The sequence below is a fragment of the Charadrius vociferus genome, unplaced genomic scaffold (assembly GCF_000708025.1).
Source record: "Charadrius vociferus isolate BGI_N301 unplaced genomic scaffold, ASM70802v2 scaffold217, whole genome shotgun sequence".
Taxonomy (NCBI): Eukaryota; Metazoa; Chordata; class Aves; order Charadriiformes; family Charadriidae; genus Charadrius; species Charadrius vociferus.
The window spans coordinates 2,920,977-2,942,692 of record NW_009649190.1 but is presented as its reverse complement, the minus strand read 5'-3'; the positions used below and the strand labels follow the sequence as shown (position 1 = coordinate 2,942,692).

At 39.3% G+C, this 21,716-nt stretch overlaps 1 protein-coding gene across 1 annotated transcript in view; it reads left to right on the top strand.

The window, feature by feature from the left end:
• ZNF385D (zinc finger protein 385D) overlaps positions 1-21,716 on the top strand; it is a 168,800-nt gene that overhangs the window by 23,581 nt on the left and 123,503 nt on the right. Inside the window, exon 2 of the mRNA XM_009888952.1 lies at positions 2,793-2,972. Coding sequence (XP_009887254.1) covers positions 2,793-2,972 — 180 coding nt within the window. The remainder of the gene's footprint in view (positions 1-2,792; positions 2,973-21,716) is intronic.

The window sequence follows — 21,716 nt, the reverse complement described above, 5'->3', positions numbered from 1 at the left end:
TCTTTCCCTTCTGTTTGGCTTTCTTGGTTCTCATGTTTTCTTTCTGTCATCATTTCTGCCCTTGATGTTGCTTTCTTTACAATGAGATTTTCTCTACACGTGCTTTTCAAGAACTCTTCCCAGGGGTCTTCTACCCCTCTCCATCCCTCTGCTAATGAATTAGATGGTAATGTTGACGTTCCCAAATGTTTTCCAAAGGTTTTTCAGTTAAGCTGAGTCACAGAAATGGTTGCCGTTGCTTCAGGTTTTCTGTTGCTGATTCTAGAGAACAATTCTGCACAAGTTAAATGGAAAGAGAAGCTCATTTTTGCAGCCATGAACACTAGAGAATTTCTTTCAAGCAAAAGCTCAAATTTCATGATACCTATCACATGCTCCATCGTTAAGGGACATGTCTGACACTATTGCAAAAACAGAGAGCAGCTGTGCTCCTGAACATAGTCATTTTCTGTGCCACTGTAGCCAGGACTGTGGTAGATTTTAAACGCTGTTCCAGAGGCTCTGAGTCCCAGCCAAGGTCCTGCAGAGCTGGCTGAATTTTTCCTTTTAAAGCGTGTTCTCGTCCCCAGATGACTTTGTGCAGCAGTGGCTGGCAGCGGCAGGTGGGTTAGTGCCTAGTCATGCCACAGGGAAGGATCACAGAAAGAACTATTTCATCCTTCGTGGCACAGTATCGTAGTAGAGCACAGGATAGCAATGCTGTTGCTCTAGCTAATTCGGACCTGCGAGGCTCTCCTCCATAGCACTGAGATAATAGACTCGACGAACTGGGTCCCCAAGCACAGGTGATATTTCTCAATCCAGTTTGCATTTGCATCTGTGAGTTGGAGGATGTTTAATCAGCTTCAATTCTTTTTTTGTTGTCAGAAAATGCTCACCTTGGCATTTCTCTGTGATTCTATACAATCTCAGGTGCGACCTGGAGAGATGTCTTAGTAAGGTTTTTATTTGTAGGAGTGACTTCTTTGCTTCATGATCTGTAAAAGCTTTACATGAGAAAAAATAAGTATTTCCAGCATCTAAAAAAAATATCTTTATGGGCCATTCCTTTTCAGAGGGGATAAGATTGGCCTGTTCAACACTACCTTATCATCATTCTTACCTGTTAAATTTATTTTTATGCTGTTGTTGTAATAATTACACGGGAATGTAACAATTGCCAAACCAAAGGCCATCATGAAATCCTTGATGATTCGATGCTGGTGAGCTGTGGAAAGCAGAGCTGGTTGCCCTTTGCTTTTCTCTTGCCATATCCTTAGTTGCAGCTTTCAAAGCGTGGTTTGGTACACTGTTACATTGAGGTAAATGTAGAAATTACTCCAAAAATGGCTATTACTCTAGGGCAAAAAACTAGCATGAGTTTGGAGTGAATGCTAATCCAATACCTTTAGTTTTCTGGTGGGTAATGTTTTCCTTTCAATGATTCTTAGTGAAATGCTTCACATCAGTTGGCTAAAAATACTGTCTTTGAAAATTTGGCTCCAGCTGATTTTATACCTAGAAGCAGAGCTGTGGATGATCTGCTGCAACTAGCTAATTAAATCCTGTGCTGCTAGCCCTCAATTAGATGCATTAAGTTGCAAACCTTGTTAGCAGATTTACTGGCCAAATACGGAGAGATTCTGTATATCATTCTGACTACTTTATATTTGGGTTCTTAAGGAATGTATGCAGCTCATCTAATGAAGTGTCTGTATGTACGAGAGGAAAAAAAGAAACAGATTTCGGATCTCTCTCTCTGTTGGTCTGTCTCACTGTGTCTCTCTTCAATGAGTGGGGCAAAACTCCCCTTACATGTTTTTTGGGTTTTGGGGTTGTTTTTTATTTATGTTTCTTGGACTCTTACCAGCAGGTTTTTACAGTCTGTTGCCTGCCTCTCAGATTAGAAGAGCACTGGCATATTTTAACAGTTTCCTAGGATCCAAATAGTCTTTAATTAACAGGGAATTGATGTTTTGGAGTGCAACCAAAACACGGGAGACATTGGAAGCAGAGAATGGGCTTGGATCCTTCCAGCTTTTAGCTGGCTGTAGCAAGGGGCAAACAAATAAGTAAAATAGGGTCTGCTGCAAACAGGTAGTGCCTTATTGGTATGCAAGGGGATTTCTTCATTTGCATTCTGTTCCCACAGAACTGGTGGTTGGTAGCGTTAGCCGGGAGGAGCTTTCTGCTGTACAGAGTCTGAATCAGCTCCACCCCTTGCAAGAGCACAAAGTGTTCGTCGGTACGTTTCCGTAAACCAAATTTCGGTAGCTGCTGAAATCGTTCTTAGTTTAGATTTGTATCGATCAACTGTTGAGGCAGCAAGGTATGTTGTGTTTGTGAGGTTTAGGTGGACTCTGAAGCTGTAAGCTGCATGAGTGAGCTTTTAATTAAAAAATCAAAAGTCTGCAAATGACAGGACTTTTATCGAGCTGAACAGCTACTTGTTGTTCTTTTTCTTCTGGAGCAGTTTGCCTTAGGAGGGTTGAGCAATAGGGCTGGGATGAAACACTGATATTGCAGCAGAATGAGACTAGCTGAAGTCCTAAAGTGAAGTCAGACATACACTGAACGTTCCAGGTAATCCAGGGAGAGAAATGGTTTGTCAGCTAATTTTAAATAATGAGATTGATACCTGAAGCAATGACTGGCAATGAATTATAACCAACAGTCACTGAGTCAGCAGTGCTAGTTTTCAGTAACGCAGTAATTTGTGGACAAATAAAAATGTATTTGTTCAATCCAATATTGGCTTTTTATTGTTGCTTTTTTGTGTTGACTTCCCACCCCGCTATCGCCCCCAGTCATAGTACTCACTGAATGCTTTCTGTCTCTTTCTACACCTAGGTGGTACATGCCAGAGCCCTGCTCTTCCAGCCCTAGTGCGTCCTCCTGCTCCACCTTTGCAGCCGTCGCTGGATATTAAACCATTTCTTCCGTTTCCTCTGGACACTGCCGCAGCAGTCAATCTCTTCCCCAACTTCAATGCAGTAAGTACACTCCTAACAGTTACTGTCCACCTCCCTGAGCCACAGTTTCCATGGAAGACTCAAGAGGGCACAAAGTAGAATTTTATGTACTCAATTAAACGTGGAATATCCTCTCCCTTACTGGAGGCCAAATAGCTCTTTTAGACATGCTGGTAGGCCATAAATTAAAGCATAGCTGAGTGTTAGCCAGAAGTAATGGAGAAGGAAAAAATGACATGATCCCAAGTGACATGCAATAAAGTTGCAGGCCACATTCAGTCCCAGGGCTTGTGAGTTTCCCACTCTGATTTAAGACGTACAGAGTTTCACTAACCTACCATTTGCTTCAAGAGTGAAACTCTCAGAGCAACGGCATTCTACATCCCGGCTCTAACGGGCTTCCTGAGAAATACTTAAAATTTACAAATTGGAGGGGCTACGAAAGATAAAACTGTTGGGTTCATTAAAGCAAGAATGAGAACAGCATTAGCTGCTATATAATCTATTCATTGGCAAACAATCCAGTGTATTTTTTTCACATTAGGATATTTTATTTCTCATGCCTTAGGTTAAAAAAAGGCTAGCTTTCTCTTTAATAAGTTTTTTACTTAGTCATACTATCTGTGACTATAGAAATCTTATTCCTTCTCAGGTATTTTCATTATTTTACTGACATATGTCACGACTGTTTCAGTTTTCCTGTTCCTGGCTGAGATATTTAATGCTCTAAAATAATAAAAAAAAAGTCTATAAATTGGTTTTCTGTTAATTTTGACTTTATAGAATTATGCCCCTTTTTAATTTAAACATACTCCGGGAAGTTCTTTTCCTTATTTACATACACTAGATATAGAAAAAAAAATTAAGAATGTGTGCGCTTACCTACTTTGAGAGACACAGAGAAGGGTGGAAATTGCCATGCCAAAACAATTTTAATTATCGTGCAAAAATCTTAGTTACAATAATTAAGTGTAGTAAAAGAACATGCCCATTCTAGAAGCAATTTGTAGTAATCAATAGCAAATTTCCATAATTAAATGTTAATTTATTTATCTTTTATGGATGTTCATTTTGCTTTAAAATAATTAAAATGAACTAATTGTCAAAAATATTTATTTATGCAATCTTAAATTCAAGCAATTCACAGCACTAATAGAGATTGGAGAAGCTATAAGATGCAAGTCTTAAAATGCTCAGAAACAATATGTCAAAGAATTATTATTACAAAGAAACTTTTTCAAATTTTAAAAACTTTGCTGCATTCCTATATACATTTTAAAAGTGCTGGTTTTAACCAGGTAATTGATAACTCGTGATGAACTGGATAAACCATTAGGCTTCTTCAGTATGCTTTAGCTTTTTTTCTTACCAGTTTTGCTGTATGATCAGTGTATTTAATGCAATAGGGCAGCTGAATTTTAGAAAATGTCTATTAGAATTTTAGGGTTTTTTCCAGGATTTTCCATAGTTCAGAGTCTTCAGATTGTTTTGCTAATTGTTTAACTCCATGTAACTCAAATGCAATTTTAATGATGAATTTTAATAAATACTTGTTAATCTTGTGTTGTTCCATAAATTTGCAGTTTTTTCTTTTTTTTTTCTTTTTTTTTTTTTTGCAAAGACTGATTTTATAGTATAATTATGTTGGGGGGAGAAGGTGTGCTTGTATTAATTTGGAAATAAGAAAGCAGAAATAGACTCCTTTCAAAACCCTGTTATTCTTGAACATCATCTTAGTGGTATATCGTTTGGTATATTGCACTGTAGTTGGACTTTACAGACTCCTCGCCTCTTCAGTTTTTCGGTAAACTGAGCCTAGGTTTCAAAAGTGAGACGAGCAGCCCTTTTTAACAGCACTCTGAAGTTCATTCCCATGCAAAGTACTGCTTCCTGTGATGTGTGGCCATCTGCCAAGTCCACCTTTGATGAACATGTCAGTCCCGAGTGTGAGGATGCTGTCATCAGAGCTGCTGTCACCTGCCTTGCTGCTCTTAGTCTTTGCCTTGCAATGTGACCTTTGCCTTTTTGTCATGTGTGCTGACTTGCAGCATCATCCCTGATGTTCCCATTTTCATTCTGAACAGTACATTATTGAACGCTGCTGTGATTAGCTCGTGTGCCAGAGCTGGTTAATGGCATCCTCCAAACATGTAGGCTAACTGAGAAGTTCTGCGTATTTCCAGAAATTCTTTCCAAGCTGACGAATCTTTTGGGGACACATCAGCTGCTGCTGAGCATTACCAGCCTGAGGAGAAGGTAACCCACAAGTCATATTAGACTTTAAATAGGACATCTGACAAGGGCTTTAAGGATGTGAATGTGAGACAGAAAAGAAGCGTTTAACCGAAAAATTATCTTTGTAAATATGCATGTTCGTGAACAATTGTAGCTGTGGATAATGCTTTATATTTGTTGACTTCCTTGACGATCCTACACTGTCAGCAGAGAAGCATTTACATTCTGTGACTAAACCAAGGTCAAGCAGGTGGTCAGTAAGACCCAGAACTCCAAACACCTGAACTCGATGTTCTCTCTCTTGTTGTTGATAAATTAGCTTACCCTTGATTGAGATGTCAAGGTCATAGATTGTGTCTTAGGAAATGGATTTCTAAGGACCTCTTGACCCTTGCACTATTCCACAGAAACTAATGAGTTTGGCAGCATGTCCGGGCTACTTCCTACAATGCTGGAGGGAATTACAGAGTTTTGGCCATTTACTGGCCACTTTTCAACAGCCTTCACTTGAGAAGAGCATGATCAAGGAGAAACTTGAGTAAAAATTCAGTCATGTTTCAGAGAAAAGAAGCAGTCTCTGGTTAAGGCAATCCTACCTCAACTTGAGAGTTTGGTTGTGATAGGCATAGGCATCGAGCTAATCAGCCTAAGTTTCTTCACAAAAGACAATGGAGAAAAATGAGCTATTTCTCCATTTTTTTAAGTGAAGAAAAATACACCAGTGTAGGTTGGTCTACATATGTCTACTTTGGCATGAGGTGAAGTGAACCTTGAAAGTTCCCATTTGTCTCTGCTGACTATAATGAGGGACTGGCTCAGCTGCATCTACATTTGGTTAGATGACTCCCTCATTATGGGACAGGTCATAAGCTATTCACAGCTGATATATTAAATTCCACTCAAAAAATCAGATGACAGAAGTGCTGACATTGTATTGTGTGTTTACGGTGGAATGGTCCCATTTATCACGCAGTTGTGCTTCTAATTTTATCTAAGGACAATCTTCAGGGAATTTGAGAATTCAGATGAACTGGATAGAGATATTAGGAGAGGTGAAAGCAAAAGTAATTTTCCAATGGAGAATCTCAGGCACATGTACAAGAACTAACAAAACTAAATACTGATTTTAAGTACCACAAAGAATAATAGTAAGGTGTTGTATTTTATACCACTTTTTCACTCTGTTTCAGTTCATTAGAAACACAAGATTACTTACTTTGTTACCGGTGAGTTTGGGCTAAAGCTAGCTCACTTTTTGCTGGCCGCCTCTGAGGAAAACGTTCAGCACTGATTTCTATGAAGGCAAAAGCTTTCATCGGAGCAGAGAATAGAAGAGATAACATGGAGTGTACAAACCTTTGCTAGTAATATCTCTGGACACTGAGGAGAGGGAAATGTAAAAAGTGAGTAGCCTGAGAAACGCAGGGAAGATGACATGTGAACCTTTGAACCATTCAGTTTCAGGAAGAACATTTTCTGTTTATACAAGAAAGTGTAAAGCAAACATACCAATTAACAATCTGGTTAGTTGAACAGTTGTAGGTGCTATGCTCTGAATTGTGAAGCAAATGGTACCCTCAAGTCATATGTAAAAAGAAATTTTAACAACACAGCTGTTTAAACTGAAAACAGCTCACTGGTGCAGACCCTGAAGATTCACAAGTTCATTGCAAGTTTATCTGATATAAAAAGATGAATCAAGTATATGGGATTTAAATGGCTCAATTTTATGAATGAAAGAAACTACGACTATAAACAATGCTTATGTAGCCTTTTTAAAATATGATTTGAAGATTGTCAGAGAAATAGAAAAATAATTGTCTATTCTGAAAAATGTTTGAGATAATTTAGCAAACATTTGATATACTTGGGTGTTTTCATCTGCAGAGTGAGAAGCTTTATGTCTGTGTGCTTTTAAGAACTAGTTCGTAGAGACACAAAGCTTTAGCAGTTTTATTGAATACGCTCTGGTCCATGAATGCATGTGAAAGTGCATATGTGATGTTTCTGTTCATGAGCCAATGGTTGGTTGCAAAGAAATGTCACAAAGCATCAAAGTCTAGAAGTTAATTAACTTGTAGGAAAATATTGACAGGAGTCCCTAGACTAAGAGGAAATGCTTCATTTTGGTAGACATCAGCGTCAGCCCTAAGTGACCCTCTGTCGCGGATGCAGTGATGAACTTCACTCGTAAGAAAGAAGCAGCAATATATTTATTGATATAAAACAGTGATTTAACAAATTTTGATAGTAAATATGGCTGTGGTTTAACAAGATTCAATGGCAAGGTACACTTGGTTATTTACTGCATAGGGGACAGGCTCAGACAGAACTGTCAGGCAGACCCTCCCGTTAAGTCACGAGGTTCAGGTAGGACCTCTCAGAGAGGAGTCTAGGTGCGGCTGGATCCAGTCCTAGTCTAAGACTTGGTCAATGATTTATGGCTAAAGGATTATAAGTGCACAATCAATCTAAGACATAATCTTAGCAAAGCTTCAAAGTTTAGCATGCTATTAGTCACTTCCCAAGGTTCTGTTGCAGCGAGGGATCTCTCAGCCTCGAGGAGGTGTCCCTACTCAAGGAGAGATCCTGGCGTGCAGCCCACTGCGTGCAGGAGAGCTCAAAGGGCTCTTGAGTTGTTTGCTATTTATGGGGGTAAGATGATTGACTTACAGTCATATTTGCATACTGACCGCAGATGTTAGTTTCTTCCAAATTTGGCTTGAGTACCAGAACTGTGGTTAGGTGGGCACATTGACTTGGCTATTGTGGTGTTATCTGTCTCTCCCGAATCCCCTTTGAGCCCGATGCAGCCATCACAACCAGACACATCCATTATGACTGCCACTGGTGATTATCGCTTGAGCAGGGTTATGGAAGATACAGGTGAGGTTGGGGGGTAGGGGAGAGCACACTGTCACACCCTCCCACAGAAAAAAACACCCAGATCTTTTTTATATCATCATCCTCAAAACACAGATGCATCAGGTTTTGTTTATTTCTGAAGCTCGCAGAATTACATATTTCAGCCTTTTGAGAGAGAGAATATAAGTTTACAAATCCAGGACATTCGGCATTACTAGGTGGAATATCAGACAATGCGTCACGCTCCTTGTTTGTTTATTCTTTGAAGGATATGCTAAACATTTTCCTGAAAAATTTCTAAAAAATACTACATCACACTTTGTAGACTGCAGTATGAGCATAATCTAGTGGAAAAAGTCCACAATGTACATCTGGCTAAATGCTTGCAAGCAGAAATAGGGGTGTTGCTTGAAAAGCTCCATCCTAACTCCAAACTAAAGCCTGACCTCCCCTTGCTGCCAGTGGAAAGTTTCCCAAAGAAGCATCCTCTGAAAAGAAAAATTATTACAGTTTTGACTAGTTATGACTTTGAAGGGCAGTGGTAATGCCAGAACTGTACTAAACGTGGACGGAAAATGAACTATTACTCTACAGACATCTCTTTCATCCTGAGTAATCCATGTTGGGTGCCCTGATTTCTCCTGTTTGCTTGTTCTATGCCAATAGCCCCACGTGCAATACTTTGGCCTTCACGTTTCACCTTCCCCTGGTAGAAATTTTGCCCGTAGATTAGGACTCCAGCAGCAGCTTGGGTTAGGGTGCCAGTGCAGTTCTCCTTGCTTCCTGAAAACCAGCCTCTGTGACATCCCACCACCTTCCAGGGCAGCCCCAAGGCTGCACGCTCTATTTACAGTGGTGAAGCTTGTGTTCGTAGGTATCCGTAGCGGGCAATTATGGCTGGCTTGTTTCCCTGGGAGCTGCTTTTCTCCCCGCTCTGGTCTTGCTGTCGGGCCCTGCCTGGCCTGCTGCTAACTACTCAGTTAGCTCGTACCGAGCGTAACTTCGTGGTTGTTTGGGAAATGCAGTCTTGTGCTACTGTGGCCAGACAACTGATAGAAACAGACAATGTAGAAAACCTGCTTGCTGACAAGTATTTCTGGGAAGGGTTATGCCAGGAAATGTGGAGAAGACCTGTCAAAAAGCTGCCAGAAGCCATTTTAAAAAATCGTTTCCTTAGCCCTGGACAGTTTTTTTATCTAGGAGAGAGATATGTGCCGCAGAAATGATGTGCCAATTTTCTGGATGTTGTGAATAAGATGTAGCTTTTGATAGTGAAGAGTGGAGGAGGAATCTGAAATGTATGTTAGTTTTTCTAAACATTAGCAGCCTGAAATTTACAAATTAAACCCAGGGTTTTTTTGTATGTCTCTACATAATGGTTTTGTTTTATGTTTTCTGACTTAATTGAGCAGAGGAGCGTAACAAGACTATTTTTCCTCATCACATAAAATCCTTTAAAGTTCAGTAGTGACGACATGCTGTCAGAATGCTTTGTTTCCAGAAGAGGATAGTCAGGGGACAACACAATGGCCACAGTTTCATGTGAATCAAAATGGAATATTGCCTGTATAGAAGAACTTGGCAGTAAAAATATAGTCTGCGCTGATTTTTAATGTTATTTCCATGAGAAGGACCTTTATCAGGTGGACCAAATTGATAATTTGTCAGACAAACAGAAGGGATTATTGCTTCTGGGGATATTCCTTGCATGGCTGCTCATTTACAGGTGTCTAGAAACAGGGGGTTTGGCTTCCTCTTTTCCTTTCCATATCACTGCAATTGAGCTGTAAGATAGCTATATTTTTCTTTATGGTCTATATCTCTGTTGCTGTTTAGTTGAATATTTTTCAAAATAGGGAAGATTGCAAAAATAACGTTTGGAATTCTTTATTATAACAACATTTTCGTCACTGGCCAGGACATTTAATTAAGAAGTCTGCAGGGGAAGAAGAGGGATTAGGGAATGAGCAAACACAAGACAATCCTGGCAATTCAGATGTTTTTATTTGGTGCTTGCAAAACAGGAATGACTCAACATCAGTATGAAATATTCAGTTATTTGAATTGGCCAGATTTATTTGCTTTACATTTAAATCCTTAATCTACACCCTGGGCTCTGTTTGAAATAACAGTAAAGCTTTGCTTCTCTGATGCAGAGGAAATGTTCACAGCTCAGGAGGCATGGTGAAATTAAGCTCTTCTCGTTTTGAGTCAGTTTAGGGTGGATCCAGATCTCCTGGAATACTCTGTCTGGCTGTTCTTATATATGGTCTATGCTCTATGTCACGGGCAGGGAACAGAGCTCATATTCTGACTGTATAAATAAGCATACCTGCAACCCTCAGGTAACCTTCCCGTGGTTGCTTGTGATTGCATGGCTGTTATTTTCCTTAGCATTGCAGAGCAGCTGGGGAGTAGCGTCTCAACTCCCTAGCAGTTGTCTCCAGAAGGATTGCTATTAATTTCTTTGGACTTGATGCATTGTTAAGGAGCATCCTGCTATATTTAGCCTTAATCCCTTTGCAACCTCCTCTAAAAGTTTTTGGCCTCTGCTTGCAACTAATAGGTGGGACTCCTCCAAGTTTCAACCCAGGCATTAACATTTTCTTGTCGTCTTTCTCTTAGTGTTACCTTACATTTTGGCAGCATTCCTGGCCCTGGTTTTGGAATTGCTTGCATTGGGCCCATGTGAATTGAAATTGTGAAATTGAAATGTGAAATTACCCATTGCAATTTTTGGAATTGCTTTCATTGGGCCTATGTCAGCCTCATGAAGTTCAACAAGGCCAAGTGCAAGGTCTTACACCTGGGTCAAGGCAACCCCTGGTATCAATACAGACTGGGTGATGAATGGATTGAGAGCAGCCCTGCTGAGAAGGACTTGGGGGTACTGGTGGATGACAAATTGGACATGAGCCAGCAATGTGGGCTTGCAGCCCCAAAAGCCAATTGTATCCTGGGCTGCATAAAAAGCAGCATGGCCAGGGGAGGTGATTCTCCCTCTCACTCCACTCTCAGGACACCGCTCCTGAAGTCTGGGTTCCCCAATAAAAGAAAGACATGGACCTGTTAAAGCAGGTTCAGAGGGCCACGAAATCAATCAGAGGGCTGGAACACCTCTCCTATGAAGAAAGGCTGAGAGGGTTAGCATTGTTCAGCCTGGAGAAGTGAAGGCTCTGGGCGGACCTTACTGTGGCCTTTCAACACATAAAGGAGGCTTATAAGAAAAGTGTAGAGATTTTTTTGCCATGGCCTGTAGTGACAAGACAAGGGGCAATGTTTTTAAACTGAAAGAGAGTAGGTTGATTGGACATAAGGAATAACTTTTTTACTATGGGAGTGCTAAGACACTGGAATAGGTTGTCCTGAGAAGTTGTGGATGCCCCATCATTGAAAGTGTTCAAGGTCAGATTGGATTGGGCTTTGAGCAATCTGATCTGGTGAAAGATGTCACTGCCCATGGCAAGGGGCTTGGACTTGTTGGTCCCTTCCAACCCAACCCATTCCTCACAACTTACTTGAACAGTTTTAGGATTATGTTCCCATTAGCGAATTAGCAGTCTCCTATGCTTATGGTGAGGAGCTGTCACCTCTTGCCACATAGAATACAGTCATCTTGAGAGTTTAGAGGAGTTCACTTTTGGGTACAAATGGGTAGATACCATTTAAAAAATCCATTAAAAAGTTTTATTTTTATTTAAGTTAAATTTGTATCAAGGGTGCTCCAACCTTCTGTGATTGCTTTCAGTAGAAATTCAGGTTTCTAGGATGCGCGTTCTCCTGAGGAAGCAAACTTTAAGATTATCTTAAAATAGCCTAAGTTTGTGTCGTTTCACCTTGCTGAACATTATAATACCCATCCTTGAATTCATCTCGCTAATTGTAATGTGAATGTAAATTTTCTAACCATACCTGTTTCCTAGTTGCTCTCCATTTTTTGGAGTGTAATGTGTGCCTTTGGTAAATCTGTTTTGATTTATCCAAAAGGCTTATTTCCAGTATGTGTGTAGTAGCATCACCTGTGTTTGACCTTCTCCAGCTACCATCTCTGTTGGCATTCAGCTCTGTGGCCTCATCCAAGGTCCTTACGGATGTCTCAGTGCTGGTGGTCATTTGGCAAAGGCTGCCTGCAGATTGTATTTACTTTGTGGGTACAGGTAGAATGTTGTTCTTCACACAGGCTGAGCATATAGCATGTTCACTTCCACCATCTGTTTGATAGCTCACAGTTTCTTCAGGATTTTTCTGGCAGTATATCACTCTTCAGTCACTCAGCACCTTGTGGCTGAAGAACAGATGGTTGTGCTGCTCCTTTTTGCCATGGGAGAATGGGTGGACTTCTAACTAGTCTCCATAATTAACTGAAAAGGTCTGAGGCAGAATCACCCTGTTTGTATAAGCTCATGACTGCAGTATTAGCTAGATGTCCATACAGTAGGTTATGGAATATAAATGTGAAGGCATTTTTCATGAGCAGTGTTGTTGGCTGGAAATAATATATACACAAAGGCCTCCGCGTACCTAAAAATGACACACAGCAAGCTTTGTTTTCTATGTATTTTTTTTCTATTTACTGAAGTGGTTTCTTTTTATTGTTAAATCAATAGAATCTAAATATCTCACATGCTTCTCTCTTTAACTGTTGATTAGTAATAGTGAAAGAACAGACTTTCTGAGTTATCTCATCCTGCCTTACACATTTGCTAGAGGGCACTGCACAGTGCGCTGACGGATAACTTGCTGTTGGAAAGTCATAGTATCCAAGGCAAAGGCAATACCACAGCCTTTATTGGGGACTGAGGGTCCCTCAGGCTTTTGCTTTGCATGCAAAACATTCTTGTAAAGGAAATTAAATGAAGTGCTCTTCAGATTTGTCAAGTCTTGATGAGTGGAATTACTTAAAACTAAATTTTATAAAGCATTTTAAATAATGTTTTAATCAGTTGATGTTTACACCCTTTGTCTTAATAGCACTCAGATGAAAAAGATCAATGATTATTTTATTCTGCAAAGACTATAAAACTTTAATGGGTTGCATAATAAGTATAACTCATAAAATCTACAGTTTAAATATGGATGGTTATTAACCTGTTTTTAAAAAGCTGCAATTAAAGTGAAAAGGAATTACTTAAAGAAATTATTTGATTACTGTAGTCTGAGGAGGAAAGAGCGATAAAATTCTAAAATCAGTATTATTTCTGTTGATGAGACAGACACTTGGAAAGATTTAAAATAAGGCATGAATCTTTCCTAGCCTTAGGCATGTTTGTGGTGCTAACCTAGCTGACTAACTATGTACTGATTTTTTTTTTGTACAACCTGCAGTTTGTTCTTAGGAACTTCAGAGATATCTGTTGAAAAAAAAAAGCATTAGTTTGCATGACAGGTAATTTTACACAGAGTAAATACATTCCTAAGCACAATTACCTTGTTAATTGCTTATTCGTAGCATGCAGTAACAGTGCTGCTGTTATTCAAGAACTTGTCCTAAAACACACTTTTATTCTTTATGATAATGAAAAGATTTGGAGCTCTTTCTTTCCTACTCTTTTTGTCACAGTAGTTTGGGCTGGTAAATGGCACATGCTGAAGAACTCATTTATCTGGAGTCATTGTATGATGGAATATTTCTGTAATGTCCATGTCCTGTCTAATTTATTTCATCCTAACATTTTTTTTGATGAGGGAAGAAAATTCCCAAAGGTTATATGTTGGGTTTGTACAGTAGAATTGGATATAGAACTCTAGATTCTCATGCAACTACTGTTTTTCCTGGCATCTTTCCTTTGGCTCTACTGAATGCCTAAAGTAATACTGTGTAAATATCCACACAGATTAAATTAGTAATCAAAATAATTCATAGAAAAATAGTACAAAATCTCGTATCTCTCACGGAAACAGCATTTCTCTTTCAAATACGTTGGTTTATATAAAATAGACGAGTATCAAATTCTTACTATTTAAAAACACACAAATCAATGTTTTTCTGTCAAACATAATATTTTGTCCAGAATTAAATGTTTTATGATGTCATGAGTAAAAAGTTTTAGATGACATATTACACTTATATGTTATTTTTTAATCAGAAATAATTAAAAATTTTAAATAAACTGTGCCATTTCCTTACACAACAAGAGCAGTCATGTTTAGAAAGAAATGTAAAAGCTGTCTTAACGACTCACTACAGCAGGCTAAATAGTCTATAACTGAATGAAAACTGCAGATAAAAAATAAAAAGATATCTAGGAAAGAGACATTCTTAATTACAGTTAGAGGTGGTGTAAACCTGCTGGAAAGCTGACCAGCAGGAGTTTCGTTCAGTAATTTGCTACCGTGAAATTATTAGGATGTTTGAACAGCAGAGAGAGCAATCCTAATGAACGGAGGCCATGGCAAGAGTTCCTGCAGCTGAACAAAATAACCCTCTGAAGGGAATATTTGAAGAAAATTTTAGGGGACTGATATTACTTTAAGTTATTCCTGGGATGCTTGTCAAGAAGCCAGAAAAGGTAAACCTTCAGCCTTTACTTCCTTTATTCCTGCGCAGTTTTCCGTAGGCTCATCTGTAATCCATCATATCCATGCTTTGTTAAAAATTCAGGGAACTATGTTCACCTTACAAAGCTAATAGTTTGGGATCCTTTAAATAGTATAGGCTGATTATCAGAGGCTTTTTTGTTCTTGAGCTAATCAGCCCTCCACTGTCAGAAAAGTCAAGTAGCTGATCTGATGTACCTTTGCATCTTTAGTTTCAACAGGTAGGGCAGCTACGGTACCTGAGGGTGGTGCAATGACAACATAACAAGGTTACAAAAGCCAGGACCAGGCCAAAGCATTGTCTGTTCCTATAGCCTTTCTCTGACAACTAAGGAAGTGCAGAAGAGCAGAGAACGCATATAGCAACACTTGCCAGACAATGCCTCCAGTGAGGTATATTTTAGGGAAGTTCTTGAGCCAAATGTGTTGTCTTGGCATGTGATAGCCCTCCATGAGGTAACATGCTGAACTAGATGGAATCAGCAGGAGAGTTTGTTTATTTTAACTACTAATGAGGTAATTTGAGTTTCCTCATTCCCTTCTCCAGACGGTGCCTAATATATCCAGGCAGGGAGATACGTAGGAAAATTTCCTTGGGCAACCGAAGTAGTAGGAAGAGATGGGAGTATATGAACTATGACTTGCTATAAACAGTATAAGTCTAAGGACGATTTTAAAGGTGCTATGCTTCTGGGAGCTGGAAGTGGATGAAGAAATGTCCATCACCTTACTCATATTTTGTGTTTGAAATGTACTGATTTGCTAATGGATCCAACCCATTACATTATTGGTGTTGCTAGGACTCAGGTGACAAAGATAAATCAGAGGGGTGATGCCAGATTTAATTATAGCAGTGCCCTCCCCAATGGCACTGTCATCTCTGGGAAGCATCAAAAGCCACTGTTGGCATTAGGAAGTAACATGAGAGAGTGGCGTCTGGGAGAGGAGTGGCAGTGCGGAGACTGCCAGTGAAAGGATTGGGAAGTACTGGATATATGGCATTGGCTTGGAAGAGAGGTGGGAGGAAGAGCAGAAGGTTTTCAAGATGAGAGACTTAGAAATATCTCAGAACAGGTATTTGAAAGATGCTTTTGCTTCACGCACACATGCACACACGAAAAAGTAACAGTGAAAATACTGCAGAGCAAGTTAAAGTGTCCAGTTTCCACTTAAAGAGTCCTTACATCTTTGTTCCTGGCTGGAACAGTTCCTTTCCTTTTTAGTTAAATGCTTTTCCTAGGAAGTTAATATCTCCTGAAACTTTTTGAAGCAAGTTTGTTCTCTCTAAATCTGTCTTTTTTATTTTCATTTTACGGAAGCTGTATCTGCTTGAAACCTAATTACGTTTTTCATTGTAAATTTGAAAGAAAAGAGGGAAATTACCTTGGTACTTACTGAAAATATGTCTCAAACTGGACTAAAACAAGCACTAAATTAAAAGAGTCTGGGCTTCTGAAATCAGAGAAAATCCTTCTTTAAGAACAAACCCTCTGATACTATAAAATGTCATAGCTCCACAGCTGTTCACCCTCTGTTCTGCAGTAAGGATTCCCTGATGAAGGGGAATTGTTCTTAAATTTCTGTGCACAAAGAGGATAGCATGTTTTTTGGGTTTAAAGTGCCTTTCTTTTCCATTAAGCAAAGCAATAAATAAAGGTAAAGTCTACCTCAGCAAATAATGTGCACGCATGTCTTCTCTGTAGTATGATAAAAAAGTATCTCCTATATCTTCAAACAGGCTGAGTTTCTAGAACGTGAAGAAATGTCTGCTTTGAATGACACTGAACTGCACAAAAACTATGAATCTGAGATCAATTTTTGTATTATTTTATTTGCTAGGACCCCGACATTCAGTTGATTGAGAAAAGTTGTATTTCATTTAGAAATATTTCCTTTAGCTGTTTCTTCACAAACCTCTGCAACTTTTTCAAAAGTCCTTCAATTTCTTTTTTAGAAGCTGCTGTGATACAGCAAGAGATTTGGCACATAAATTGATGCTGACCCTGAGGGTAAATAGTTATCTCTGTGAGATGCTAAATTTAGTGTCCCTTGAGCAGTTCAGGTGAAAGTACAAACAAGAAAAATTCTGCTGTTAACGGCATTTGTATGAATAAAAGGAAAGTATTAACTTTGAATGTAAACAAATAAGAGAAGGATGTGTTAATTCTGGTAAAATTAAAACTTTCTTGTCTTCTAGTTTAATGAGAAAAAGGAGGAACCCAACCAACTCAGAATTTAAAATACAGAACACACAACATATAAAATGTGTTAGGATTCTCATTCCTACTTACTCAGTTCTGTGATTGGATTAATGTCTCTGCTTCATAGTAGTTGGACTCAAAGTAAGACACCGCAATATTTTTTTGTATGTTTCTTAAAACAGCATTTATGTGGACCAGAACATACCAGGAGAAAGGTTGTGAAGAACACCTTCAGGTTCAATAATTAAACATCTTAAGTATTTGTTAAGCTTTTCAGTAAGACACAAAATTAATCAGTAAAGCAAAAAGCCACTTAATACTGCAATAATGTATTATTTAGTGTATAACTTCTCTTAAATAAGAGGAGGATTAACAATCATCTGCTTTGGTCTTTAGCTATCATTAACAACGTTTAAGTCTGCAACCTACGCAGGGATTTAAGATGATTATATAATCAGCAGATTTTTTTAGATGGCTACAGCTGGAGATAAGCATGCATTATTCCAGGATTCTGAGCTATGCTAAGAAATGATTGTCTTGCTAGGCTTTTGTCACATAATATTGTAAAACATATTGATTTCAGTTAGTTGTTCCTGGTTGGTCATAGTACAGAATGAGAGAGAAACGCCAAGTCTTCAACAAAATTTTGTTGACGAAGCACATTCTTTCTGATAGAGATTATTCTTAAAGGGATTGCCAAATTTAGCTGATAAAAGTTTCCAATCTTATAGATGGCACCATTCAGGTAGTTTTTGAACTTCTCTAAGTTCTGTATGGCCAGAGGAGCTTGTGGGGCCTCATTGCAAGCTTGGGAATTAATTTGGATGCTGTTTGTAGCCAGGCCAAAACTCTAGATGATAAGATAGACATGCATTGTTTTTGTTTTTTCTCCTCACGTTGTCTGAGCCAGAAGTAGCCTCTTTGATGTATTTCTTCCTCAAGCCAGTAATACTGAAGCACATAGAACAAAGGAAAATCTGTTCAAGTTAGTGTAATGAGTTTGAACCTCGAAGGTTCAAGTTGAAATTATAGTCTTTTAAAACACATCCTTAGGCCTTATTTTATTTCATCTCATTTATCCATCCTTAATTTTACATAAGACATGTCAATTCTGAGCAACTTTAATTTGGCTTTACTATCCATCTGTTTTGCTACAATGTAATCACTACCAGCCCCTCTTTCACTTCTGCTCATTCAAATGGTTGCTAGTGGGAGCTTCCTTTTAAATCTCCATGAAGAATTTTATGAAATAAATACTGCTAAAATATCGATCGTAGAATCATAGAATAGTTTAAGTTGGAAGGGACCTTGAAGATCATCGAGTTCCACCCCCCCTGCCATAGGCAGAGACACCTTCCTCTAGACCAGGTTGCCCAAGGCCACATCCAGCCTGGCCTTAAACACCTCCAGGGATGGGGCCTCAACAACTTCTCTGGGCAACCTGTTCCAGTCCCTCACCACTCTCAAAGTGAAAAATTTCTTCCTAATGTTTAATCTAAACCTGCCCTCTTCCAGTTTAAAGCCATTCTCCCTCGTCCTATCGCTACATGCCCTAGTAAAAAATCCTTCCCCAGCTCTCCTGTAGGCCCCCTTTAGGTACTGGAAGGCCGCAATAAGATCTCCCCGGAGCCTTCTCTTCTCCAGGTTGAACAGCTCCAACTCTCGACCCCACTGTCCATGTCGCTGACAAAGATGTTGAGCAGTACAGGTCCCAGTACTGACCCCTGAGGAACACCACTCGTCACTGATGTCCCCTTGGACATCGAGCCGTTGACCGCAACTCTTTGAGTGCGACCATCCAGCCAGTTCTTTATCCACTTTTATCCATTTGTTGAATCCATGTCTCTTCAATTTAGAGACCAGGATATCGTGTGGGACGGTATCAAATGCTTTGCACAAGTCCAGGTAGATGACACCAGTTGATCTTCCCTTGTCCACTGCCGCTGTAACCCCTTCGCTTCCTTATTTCCCTTTTTGAAAATAGGGGTTATGTTTGCTCTTTTCCGGTCGGCAGGAACCTCACCAGACTGCCACGACTTCTCAAATATGATGACTAGTGGCTTAGCAATTTCAGGACCCGCGGATGTATTTCATCAGGTCCCATGGACTCATGCACCTTCAGGTTCCTCAGGTGGTCTTGCACTTGATCTTCACCTACAGTGGGCAGTTCTTCATTTTCTCAATCCTCGCCTTTGCATTCTGTGTCATGGGCAGTGTGGCTGCAGTCCTTGCCAGTGAAGACAGTGAGGCAAAAAAGGTTGCCTTCCATTCAAATGGTTAAATTGCAACATGAGACGGTGTGCTTAGACTGTGGTTGTGATCCAGTAACCTCTTAAATTGTAATTCCAAACAGATTACTGACCAGGTCTGTGGCTATTGGTCATTTGTTTAATTTTCAGTTCAGTCCCTCCTTTGGAGCAAGACCAGCGTGCTTCTGTACCCTCTGTCATGGACAACCTAAGCAGGTTGGCAGAGATCAGTAACTTCAGCAAATCGTGTTTTGACTAGTTCTGCAAATTGGTCATCACCATTAGCTAGTAACAATTCCCAGCGCCTAGTCAAGCTTCTTCTGACTTTGGGAAAGTAATTTCTCCCTTTTAGTGCTCTGATTTACCTCCCATTTCTGTAACAGGGAGTGATAGTGCATTCATAGCCTCGAGGCTCTGTTTTCATGCTCTGATTGGTGTTTTGAAAACAAGACTGACATTCACAGAAGGCCTGGAAAATGTAATGTGCCTGAAGAGTCCTACAAGTGATAAAGGTTTACAGATATCTGCCCTATGAAAGTCTTTGAGCTTCTATCTTATGTACTTTTGAGTTACGGCCCACTGATGTCTTCCCCACTGAAACTCTGCAGAATGTTAACCAGTGTTGGCTTATCAGGGTTTGTCAGTGATGAAAGCTTGATACAATCACCTAATTTATGTTTTCATGTGAATATCTATCACAGCTATGATTAAGGCAAAATTACGCCTTAATGCCTCAGGGCATTTTTTTCATGGCTTCTTCCAGGTGAAAAAAAAAAAATAAATAAAAATAAGTCCTACTGTTATTGTTAAACTGTATTGGGACTGCCTCATTGGTCCATCTCTAGACAAGAATGTGACAATATTGCCTAAAAGTAAACATTTTTAGGTTTTTGAAAGGTTGGTCCGGATTGATTCACTACAGCAATCTACAGGTCTTTCTAATGATCCCCCTTTCCTATACCTTTCACCTCTATTACAGTGTCTGCCTCAGAAGTATATTGCTCTAACTACTGAGCTTTTCTTAACTTAGTATTCATATCAGATTTTTATTGCCGTCACTGTCTGCTGGCTCTTCCTTAGGTAGGTGGCTAATTAAGGGAACTATTTTGAATATATTCAGATTTGGCCTTCTAATCAATCTTAAGGAACTGATTTAAACAATGAATGCAAATGAGTATATTTGATCTATGAAGACAAATGGCTTAATCCAATTGTGTATTAGACCTCAAGCTCTTATTCATGTAATGATTTAAAAGGGAAGGTGATAGACCTCCATAACCTTAATGGTAGAAAGAACAAGCAATTAGACTGCCATAGAGTTTTCTGGCTTTTACTTGGAAAAAATAGAAGTAGAGTTTTGGTGCAGAGTAGGGAAAATAAATGAAATAAATTACCAATATTTTCTTTAATTTAGAAATTTACAGTCATTAAATAAACTTATTTACTACAATGATAATGCCAGTTAAAAGATCAGTGCTGAAAATTATTATATTTAAATATCTTAGTAAGATCTGAGGTACTTAACTTGAGGCCATCCGAATATAAAGAAAAAAAGAAGTCTGGCTTTTGGTAATCTCACCTCTACAGGCTTTACAATTCAAGCATGTGTCAAAGTATGCCCCTAAATCCCTAGTGTAGGAGGACATAATCAAATTATAATATGACCTTTCTTGCAGAAATTTAAGTTAAAGTGGATAAGATGTATCTGACCTACATTCAGCTCCTTCCAGAGTCACTGAAGAATGATGGGTAGCCACAGAGAGCAACTTATGCTTCTGAGATGCTTACTTGGGATGGCATTAATCTTCTGCTGGAGGTACTTATCTCCAATAAATTCTATACCGACTGCTGTCTTAAAATGGTATACCTCAGGTAGCCAGCTGACACAGGAAATTCCCATTATATCTTAGGAAAAATTTTTTCACAGTGAGTGTGGTCAAACACTGCGCTTGTTTTCCCAGAGAAGCTGTGGGCTCTCCATCCCAGGAGATACTCAAACTTCACTGGACAAAACTCTGAGTGTGAGGGCCTGGACAAGGCTGCCATTTGATGCTGCACTGAGAACGAGGGAGCTGGAGCAGATGACGTCCAGAAGCGTTTTCTCAAACTAAATCATTCTGTGATTTCTAAACTCCTATAGCAAAGCAAAGAAACTGACTATTGTGTTTAGAGGAGATAAGAAACCATGAAAGGGAGGTGGTGAAGAAACAAAGTGGGAAGGATTCTGTCCAGCCTGAAATGCTGCTGGTTATTGCAGCTCAAGCAATGCAGGGTTGATACGGAGAAGCAATATATTGTGTTAGATCAACAAGCTGGCTTCAAGTGCGTGGCTTTTTTTTTTTTTTCCCCCTTCAGCTCTTGCTGGAATACGAGAATCAAACAGAAAGCGTAAAGAATGAGATTAGAAGTAGTGACAGTATATGAAAGATATCATGCAATGTTATAAGATAGGTCTCTGGTTAAGACATGCTTTTCCTAGTTTGCGATCATTGAGTTATTGCTATTTTACTCCAGAGAGCTAAAGTAAGATTTCCAGTGCTCATAGTCTTGGTTCATCTCTGGCTAACTGTTTATAAATTAATGTGGAAGGATAGGGAGTAGGGGTGAAGAAAGATCAAACATAAAGATTGAACTGTGACAGACTATACTGCCTCCTGTCCAAAGGATGGCTCTCAAAT